The sequence below is a fragment of the Typopeltis vanoorti genome, chromosome 13, assembly GCF_054136105.1.
Source record: "Typopeltis vanoorti isolate ZY-2024b chromosome 13, IOZ_Tvanoo_1.0, whole genome shotgun sequence".
NCBI classification, from domain to species: Eukaryota; Metazoa; Arthropoda; class Arachnida; order Uropygi; family Thelyphonidae; genus Typopeltis; species Typopeltis vanoorti.
The window spans coordinates 101,453,395-101,464,340 of record NC_143561.1 but is presented as its reverse complement, the minus strand read 5'-3'; the positions used below and the strand labels follow the sequence as shown (position 1 = coordinate 101,464,340).

The window sequence follows — 10,946 nt, the reverse complement described above, 5'->3', positions numbered from 1 at the left end:
TCACTTGGTGTTGTTTCTGAACGCGACTTTCAGATCCAAAATCGAGTCTCCCGCAGACATCGATAGGTATCACTAAAAATTGCCGATTAGGCACAATACGGTTTGAAAACCATTATAGTTATTCCTTAATATCAGCTCCAAACTTTCCGTTACAAAAACAGTAAATGAAGTGGATAGAGTGAATATTACTCGTAATTAACATTTATGGAGTGGCGAAGATCACGACTGCAACAATTTAAAAGAATTTCTAATAATGATTATCGTTAATGATTTGTTGGTTAGAAATCAATTGGACTATGTGATCGTCTCTGTGAAGAAGATACCTTGGGAGTTGGGATAGTCATGATGATGATGATGATGATACCAGAGTTGTAATGTCAAGGAACTACCTGATTTAAAAGTGGAGCAAGGGCGTATATTGAGGACAGTATACGGACAAGAAAACGTTCCACATTGCGGTTGATTAAAAGTGTCTTCAAAGAGTTTTCTTTGTATCTTCGGATTAATGTTTCGTTTTTAAGGATTATAGAACACGTCATGGAGGCATTTTTGTTGTTAGAATTTATTTATTCAGCATAAATCTACAACTAAAGTGTTAGCCTAGTAATAATAAAGTTATGATAATTTTAAGTTTTAAATTCCGATATTCTAATAAAGAAAAATTAGCGTAAAAGTTATAACAATACTGATAAAATATAGTAAATACATAATACAACAGTTTATGGTCTTCAGGAAACAGACCATATCAAAGCTCACATGCAAACAAAACAAAGTTTACTAATATAACATATTTCAGTAAAGTATTATAACTCAGGATATATTTCAATAAAGTATTATAACTCAGGATATATATATATATATATATATATATAATATGTTTGACAATATACATGAAAAGGACTACAATTTTATGATGCACGTGGTTCTTAGAATACCAGCAAAACAATTTAACCGTCTGTTAAGCAGCAAAGTTGGATGATAAGGAAGCATATTCACTTTTTTAAACTTTGTATGCAGGAGCAGAATACAATAATAACTATTGCCCATGCGTACTAAAAGATTATCTTTAATAGGGGGAAAAAAACAAAAAAGAAAACATGGAATTCAATGGCGTATTCTTAACAGTAGGCAACAGTCATATATTTTCTAAATAATTATCAATTAAACCAGTTCGAACGATCTACTCTATTGTAACATATGAGGTACAATTGATCGATATCATGGGTCATTTGATATCCCATTGCCAAATCCATCACCTTTGTGCACTGCAACACAATACAATCTTATCTCTTCTGGTACAGTAACTTCAATATCAGTATGTTTCTTTTCATCAAGTTCTGTATCATTTAGATCGTTTCACTTATTATCACATATCCTCAACAGCTCTGGAATTAACCGAAGGTCCGTAACGTAGATCCTCGAAAAAAATTAAAGTGCCTTTTTATGTCTTCGGAAGCCAATTATCTCAACATAGTAAGAATCACCTAGAACAATATTAATTCCTATGTAGAGTCTTTTGCACATTTCTCTTATTATTTTTCCTAATAATATGACATCTGTCACCTCTCCAACAGCCAAGACCAAATTTCTTTCATATCTTGTAAATATTTTTTCCCAAAACAGAATTATTTTATATTGTAGTGTAGTGATTTTTAATTTCTTGGTATCACCTCATTTATATATGCATTGGAAAATTTCAACCATTACCGAGTTCGTTTATTCTTGATGACCTACACGTCGGATGTTTCAATATCATTTCATTCTTTACAAATACAGCAAGAAGTTTCTTATGGTTTAGACTGAATCATTAATAATGTAGTATATCAATAAACTGGATTGTGATTTCTGGAGAAGCTAAAAGTTGGTCTCCAAACAGAGGAAAAAGGGTCTGGAAGAATAACTTTTTGAGCCATCTCTCCATTAACACTGTGGCTGTCACGATGTACCATCGTATTACATGCAAATTTATTTAAAGAATTTGCAATGTTAACAAAACCACCACGTGGCAATCCATGTATGCATTTCATATTAAAATTGGCATGTGACAGGCCTTTTAAATAATCACATGCTTTGTTCACTCTTGAAGATATATGCTCTAGGTTTCTGAATACCATTTCTTTCTTCACAATGTCTAAAACTGGCAACCCAACAGGTTTCTTCCGGCTGAGAGGACTGAGCCAAAGATTTAATAAAGCAGATGCATCATACTGTATTAGGCTTTTTGGAGAAGCTAGACGTATGTCTTCAGAAAGATCATTAAGCCTGAATTCTTCAACACTGCTCATGCTTACATCAGACAGTGAACTGTTTACAACTTTTGCTGCAAGATCTGTGACAGAAATCTCTTCTCCAGTGTCAGGATATGCAATATGAATCATCCTCTTTTCACGTGTTAGTAAATTTCCATTATCTTTTGAATTTCTTTGTTGGACAGACGTTGAAACGTTACCTGTTCCATAATTTGATGAGTTAAAATATCCACAAGAACAGTTGGACGATGAACGCATGTAGCTAGGCAAAGATGAAAGATATTGCTGTGGAAACTGGGTCCTTTGCTTTGAAATTCCAATACCTAACGAAGGAGTCTTTATCAAGATTGGAGGCTGAGAAGGAGGACAATAATAAGAAACCGCAGTCTTCTTTTTTCCAGGATCTGATTCTTGCACACCCTTTTGTTGCACCATTTCTTTCTGAGGATTTCTTGACCACCCTAAAGAGTGTTTTTTTGGTAATGAACTGCCACAGGAACCTGCAGAAAGAATTGTCATGGGGATACGGTAGGGAAGTGAAGCAGTTTTTAAAGATGTTGCAGGAGGTAACATAGTTGGAGGTATGCTTGGCAGTGATTTTTTGGCTGCTTTCTGAGATATTTTATTATACGAAAGCCAACTTGGGGCCCGTGATTGAACAGACTGGCCTTGCAGTGCATAGAGAAAAGGTTCCGCATGGGAAAGAGAATATTGTGACGAACTTCTATTTGGAAGGTTTTGTATTTGTTTAAAACATCTGTTCGGAATATCAGAAGAAAGATTATCGTCGTGAGGCATCTCAGTATCTGCAGAAAGCTGTGAATTACGTGTACCAGGCCTGGATTGCATGTTATGGAAGGTAGAATCAGGTCCTTGAAACACTATTTCAAGCACCTAAACAAAATATACAAAGAAATGAATAGTGAGAATGGAACATTGTTATTAATACATGAAAAATAAACAATTCCAATATGATGAGTGGTTCATTTATTTAGGTATTAAAATGATACAATTAATGTTTCCGTTTATATACCTAACCTTACAAATAAAGTAAGAGGGCACTGCGTAATCTATAAATTAAAGACTGATATACAGAGCGTTATCAGTTATCGTTAGGTCTTGCTTTTATTATGAGAAAGCCTTTGATTCAGTAAAAACTTGTGCAATACTTAAAGCATTAAGAAACCAAAACAAGTGGAGGAGCCATACGTCAGGACTATGAAATGAGCATACGCTAATGTCACAGCAGCAATTCATTTCAGTGGAAAAATCTCTACTATGGAAATACAGAGAGGTATAAGACAGGATGACACAATAACTCCGAAATTTTCACAGCTTGCCTAGAAGAAATATTCAAACTTCTTGATTTGGAAAGGAAAGGTCTGAAGATAAATGGAAGATATTTAAGCCATTTACGCTTTGCACATGACAGTTATCTTTAAATCAACTGCTCATGAATTACAGACTCGTATCCAAGAAATCCACATTGTTAGCAAAACAGCTGAACTAAAGATAAACCTAAAGAAGACCCAAGTTATGTTGAATAGCTATGTCCAACCAGAAATAATAAAATCAATTGTGATGAAATTAAACAAGTAGATCATTATATATATATACTTATGACAACAGATATGAATGAAACAAAATATCATGGACAAAATTAAAAGACCCACGATGCTTGGGTGGAAAGCATTTGAAAAACTACATTCAGTATTCAAAAGCCAACCACCATTATGCCTAAAGAAAAACGTTTTTAACCAATGTATTCTTCCTATTGACATATGGCTGTGAAATATGGACACTAAAGGCAAAGGAAATTCAAAAATTAAGAACAACACAATTTAGTATGGAAAGAAGTATCAAACCAAAGCATCTGATATCATAGGAAGAGTGAAACATCTGAAGCGGGAATTAGCTGGGCATATTGCTCGAAGACAAGATCAACGATGGACAAAAGAAGTACTGGAGTGGATTCCACGAGAGGAAAAACAACCACAACGCCGATCTAAATCATGGTGGATTGATGATATTATCAGATTTGCAGGAGTGATATAGGAAAGGAGAGCCGTGGACAGATAGTTTTGAAGTAATCTTGGAAAGGCCTTCATCCAGTAGTGGATCGACAATGGCTGATAATGATCCAAAGTATACGAAGAATCTTTATTATTTGCTTCAGATTATTCTTGCCAACTTTTGGATGGTGGCATGAGGTTTTGTGAATGTTTTTAGTTGGTAGATGAAGTTCTTCGCCCAGTGTGAGACGCAATTCTTATCGGAGACTGAAAGAGTTTGTAGTTTAATTAACCATTATCCATCTACAGTACTAATTTACTATATAGGTTATAAACCTTTCGTGTGCGAGATTCGCATAAACAATATTTTCAAGTTAAGATATATCTAAAGCTACATTAAAAGTAAGTAATTATTCACTGTATTTATTGATCTAAGAGAGCACGATTTAAGGGCGGAAATTTCTATTTTCGCCCTTAAATCACGATACACTAGGCAGGGTTCAACAAACATCATACTTCACACTCTTGGTAAATTGCCAGCAGAAGAGTAAAAAATCATAGAATACTAACTGTATTAAACAAACTGCCTAGCTAGAAAAGTAGAAACATGTCCTTTACAGAAAATGATTAAATTAGGAGTAATATATCTAGGAATCCTTCAGTAATTACAGTAATGGATTCCACCTACTACCTTAATATCCAAAAGATTATGAATTAGGTCCAGGTCTGGTAAGTAAAGAACCATCGCAGGGATTCAGTGCATCAACAGTTTCCTTTTTTCTTCCTAGACACACGTGTGTGTATACACATACATATATACTGTATATATTTCCCCTCAATTTTTATTCTTGTCACCCTTGAACAGCGCTGTGGAAAAGGCATATGCGGCTATGGCACCCGAAGAAAGATATTCTAAGTTCGATTCCACTCGCTACTAGAGGAATTTTTTTAACCCCGTAATTCAAGAAAATCGACCATATAACACACAATATCAGACAATAAAATATAGTTTTTCCGGTTGGAGACCGAGATGGTGGCAGTTGTTTAATGTACTCTTCCTCGAATACATATTTTAACATCACTAATGTACTGGGGAATATGCGATTGGTTAATGGTGGAGTTGGCTGCCTGCCGTAAGTTAGACATTGCAGCCTCGCTTACTCCGTTTTGGGAAATAAAAGACATCGGCAGATTTATTTTTATTCTTCGAGTAGTTTAAACTAGTTAGCATGAGAATTTGAATTGGGGTGGAACTCCAGAAATTGAAGTATGCCGATCTCACAAATATATTTGTGTGTATAAATATACACTCATGTGTCAAAAATGTATGGCCGCCCAAATTCTTTTCAAGCAATTAGAATGTACAGTGGCCAGAAACATTCACCGATAGTGACAGTTCCATTTCTAAGTCCTACACACATGAGAGGTCCAATCCTTATGCTACAATAGTGCCATCAAGAAACAAGTCGCATCTGGAAGAGGTAGGGTCAACTTGACCTGGAGAGGCTATATTTTGTCACTAGCCCATTAGTGGCCCACGTTTTTTTGTTTGCAAGCGGAAATGTTTCAGGTTGTTATTATATAAGGAGAAACCTGTAGCCAGATGGAAACTAACACAGCCTGAGGCCCCTCCCCCCTCATTTACTTAATCCTGAGGATGGGGAGAGATAAATCAAGTGAAGTATATATATATATATATATATATATACACCAACTAATTACCAGTCGCCATCCGATCCAAGCGAGTCCTCCCCACTGCTATATATGTATGCAATTTCCCCAAGCACGACGTGGCAGAAACCTTGTGGTCAAAAGACCAAATCGGTGGTCTCTTGTACTACGTAGTGGACCGTGCGAAGTCATTTCGCCTGCATCCTCGAATGGAGTGGGTCCTGGGTTTCTAATTTATGAATAACAGCATATTAAGCACGATCACCTGCATTGCACGAGTAGAAACAGAGCCCTCATCAAGAGATAAAAAATGGCAATAGCCACTTTGTGCTTATATACAGTGTAAAATCCTACAAATATTCATATAGGACCTCGTAAGAATGAAGTCATGGCTAGCATATGAGCCAATTCTGAATATATATGAGTGCGAATGAGATGAATAATGGACGGAAACAAAATATACTAGACACACGTGTGTCTAGTATATTATTTTATTAGTATCTAGTTTATTAAAACGGATTTCTTTGTGTAGATGTACAAAATTACATACTATATGTATGTAATTTTGTACATCTACTAAGAGATATTTCAGTCAACTCACTATATGGTATTACAGTCGTCTAAGCAATAAATGGGAGAGTATTTTAGCGAACCATACTTAGGCTTGTAGTCTGATAAAGTATGTCAAAACGATGCTTTGATTTTATATGCTTTATGGATTCTCAAATCTGTTCAATCGAAAGAATTCATGAGTGGTACACTTATAAATGAGCCTCCTTAACTCTGTCAGTATAAACGAAGCCCTCTGGTCGGAAAGACCTGAGGGCTTCGTTCGATTCGTGTCAGTTGAACAGAATCTTTATCTGGTCTCTTTCGACGAAAGAGTGAGCCGGTCTCATACGGCGGTAGGGGTTTTTCTTTCCCCCCAGAATAGGGAAGAAAACCGTCCCCGTGAACACGCATTGATTACAGTCATGAATACGTCCCAGCCATACGCCGGTTCCGAGCTTGGGGAAAGCAGTGGTGAACTACCCCGTAAAAAAATCTCACCAGGAACACTCGATGCCTACAAAGTGACCTGGGGTCGGAAACGACTGAATAGAAAAACCACTACCACCACACTTGTCAAAAAAGGCAGCAACGGTTTATTTTATTTATTTTTACCGATTTCATTTCTAACACCGAGAATGAGTGCATTATTCTCAAGGGGTAAGATACCTGCAAAATCTATTTTCAGATTCTACAATCCTCTGTGAAGATCGTAGGATGTTATTGAATCCTACGATCCTCGCAACCAATGGCGGCTCGTGGCTTGAAATCGTGGGGTGCTAACTTTCAAAATATACCTACATACACACTGTAAGTGTATACGTGTTTGGATAAAATATCAAAATTACTTAAAAATAAAATAATGTTATATTAGCGTAATGCGGCACTGTCCGTCGCACAGTTCCACTGTTGTTTATATGCGGTTTGCGCCAGTAGTAGAGTGTTTGTAGTGCTTATCGTGTGTACTCCGTCTCTTTAAATATTTGGACATTACAATTTAAGACATAATCAATTTGTTATGTCTTTAACTGTAATGCCCAAATATTTAAAGAGACATAACAAATTGATTATGTCTTAAATTGTAATGTCCAAATATTTAAAGAGACGGAGTACACACGATAAGCACTACAAACACTCTACTACTGGCGCAAACCGCATATAAACAACAGTGGAACTGTGCGACGGACAGAGTGTTTGTAGTGCTTATCGTGTGTACTCCGTCTCTTTAAATATTTGGACATTACAATTTAAGACATAATCAATTTGTTATGTCTTTAACTGTAATGCCCAAATATTTAAAGAGACATAACAAATTGATTATGTCTTAAATTGTAATGTCCAAATATTTAAAGAGACAGAGTACACACGATAAGCACTACGAACACTACTACTGGCGCAAACTGCATATAAACAACAGTAGAACTACGCGACGGACAGTGCCGCATTACGCTAATAGCTCGCATCTCACTATGACGTGCATATGCCTGCGCGTAGTAGCAATATGACACTGGTAAACAGTGCTGCTAGCGTCCTTCGCCCTCATAAGTGCTACAATGTGGATTTTTATTATTTTTTATACAAAATAAGAGAATTGTATAGGATTGTTGATGATAAAATTAAATATTACAAGCAAATATAAATAAATTAATAAATATATTTATATATATATCGAGAAAAATTGGGGGTGCTGCAGTTCCTATGCATGAGCAGCCCCTGCTCGCAACAGAATAAATGTTTATTTAAAAGACATTTGTCCTAATTAGTCATATTCCCAATAGGAAAGGGACATACGACAGTGGGGGGGCTGTAAAGTTCTGATAAACAACTAGAAAAAAAAATTACAATTTTTTGATGAAATATGGGGATTGAAGGCTGTATGCAGTGGCGACCGGTGAAAATTTTAAGTGGGGGTGCTGCATATATACAAAATAAGAAAAATAATTCATTTTTTTCCTACTCACTAACCAATTTATTAATAAGTAAATTTACATATTAAAAATATTATTTTATTACAAAATAATATAATAAAAGTTTCGTATCTCACAGAAATAACGCGCGCAAGCATACAATTTATCTGTAGCGACACTGTTCAAACCAATATCGGCGAGTCTAGCGGAAACTTCCCGAAGGTGATAATTCTGACGTTAGATCGCAGTGCATTTGTTTCGTAATTTAAAGCGTCAATCGAACAATTCCAATTATTAACTATTTAATGTCGAAACATAAGCTGTAACCTTTAACATGTTGTATTGCATATATATATATATATTAAGCATTATTTATAAACACAAATTTTAATTTTTTCGTTTTTTTCCTTGCTGTAGTGTCGCAGTGCTTATGTATATAAGCCGCCACCGGTTTTAAGACATGTTCTTTCTCATAGTTATATCAGTTACTTTATTATTTTTGTTCTAGGTGTTCATCAGAACTTCTCCCCCCCCCATCCGTATATATATATACAAACAGTAGATCCCGTTTTTACGACTGGTAAAAATTTTCATTATGACTGCCTGAAAGGGTCACAGAAATTGAGATGCGTATAATCATTAGAGGTCGTCACCTGACAGACCAAACTGTAGAACCCAAAACAAAACTGTAATGTCTAATTTTTTATCCAATATATTTTATGTCACAAAATGTAGGTATATATTGCAAAAACGTGCGTGTGTGTATACGGGGAAGCTGAGAACTTCTGATAAACACCTAGAACAAAAATGATATTAAATTAAAGCAACTGATATAACCACAAGAAAAAACATATCTTAAAACCCCTTTAATCCTCATGTTTCATCAAATTGTAATAATTTGTACTTTTCCTTTCTTGTGTGTTTATATCAGTTTTTGTTCTAGGTGTTTATCAGAACTTTTCACCCCCCCCGGTATGTATATATACATACATACACACACACACACAATATATAGTTGCGATTAAAAAAAAAAAAAAAAAACTGATATAATTTGTCCCTAGCTGCAGGTTCAAAAATATATACGTAAAGAGGAGAAGTGAATTTGAGAATGCAAAATTCTTAAAGCGAAAAAGCAACATTAGAATTGGCTTTCACAAATCTGGAATGAAGGGAAGAATTAACCTCCGAGTTTCAGGTATCTCATTCCACGATAATCACCATCAAAATATATACACTTTTTTTTCTTTTTGTTTATTCTTGATGTTATTAGAGGTCCAACTGTATATCGAAGAATATAACTAAGTCATGACATCCTATTTATAGGATTCGATTTATGTTGGCTTAACGGTTTCCGGCAATCAAGTAGGTTGTAGGAATTTATTAATAAATTAAATGAAATTTAACATTTGCTTATTAATCAAAGACCTTTTTGTCCTTATTATATACCTAAGAGGAATATAATTAATAAATTGATTTTACGGGCTATGTGTTAAAGATATTGACGAATGACAATGTGGGAAGTGTTACTGCTAAAAATTGATATTTGTTTTTATTCGTAAGCACATACAAGTTTACGCATGCGCTAAATTTTCCATTTTAACTGTTCGCATATGAAATTAGCAAAACGATAATAAGCATACATAATAAAAATATAAATTCAAAATTAACATTTTTTGGGGTAAAAAAGGGAATAAATGAAAACTGACAAAGGCAGTTTTTAAGTTAACATAATCTTATATTAATATTTTACATATACGCGTCTGCAAAAAAGAAATTCGACAGGTAAACATGAAGAATCCAGCAAGACATTATTATTATTTACAGTAATTATAATTTTACCTCAAAGGTTAAGATCGTATTAAATACTGCCCAGTCATTCAAACTTACTGTACACTTGAAATTTTAAACACATCATATATTTGCTTGTCGAATCGAAACAGTACTATTGTGGTATGTATGGTTACGCTAAATGTTTGTGAAGAACGCTAAACAACGTCCTCTGGATTCTCAAATTAAATGTTGTTTCACAGTTTAAAATATCAAATTTAGTTTTCGTGATTAAACTATTGTAATTAATAAAATCTCCGTAATTCTAAAAGTGTGTGTGTGTGTGTGTATATACACGCACACTTTTTTTTTTTAATCAGCGAAGTTTTGTATATTTATCGTTTCAGATTCAGATATAATAAAAACACTGGGTATTTTAATATTGCAGAAACAGAACTCGTTTCAGCTCTGCGGGTATGACAGACCATACACTACACAAACTACTGAACTTTAAGGATGATTGCAGTTTATTAAATCCAATCCTACGATCATTCTCCATATGCCTGAGAAACCAATCCCGTTTCCCATAAGAGAGAATTATTATCATCATCATAAAAACATTTGATATTAATCTTCCTTGCTAAAATTTGCGCACAACTTTCTGAAATGCACAGGCTTTATGTCAAGGAAGATTAATGTCAGAAGTTTTTTTTTTTTTGTGTGTGTGTGTGTGTGTGTGTGAGGGGGGATTCAGATATTGAGTTATAGACTGATATATGTAACTGTGAAGT

General features: G+C 34.7%; 1 protein-coding gene across 1 annotated transcript; it reads right to left on the bottom strand.

Annotated features, from left to right (window-relative positions):
• Nucleotides 1-684: 684 nt before the first annotated feature.
• On the bottom strand, nt 685-10,323 carry LOC150100416 (uncharacterized). The gene is made up of 2 exons (XM_090403069.1): nt 10,228-10,323; nt 685-3,143 (listed from the first exon to the last, which is right to left on the bottom strand). The coding sequence occupies exon 2, from the start codon at nt 3,096-3,098 to the stop codon at nt 1,824-1,826; it is 1,275 nt and encodes a 424-aa protein (XP_090259195.1). The 5' UTR covers nt 3,099-3,143; nt 10,228-10,323; the 3' UTR covers nt 685-1,823.
• Nucleotides 10,324-10,946: the final 623 nt, after the last annotated feature.

Bases quoted from the DNA above. Each gene is read 5' to 3' on its own strand.
- LOC150100416 (XM_090403069.1), bottom strand. From the start codon at position 3,098: ATGCAATCCAGGCCTGGTACACGTAATTCACAGCTTTCTGCAGATACT.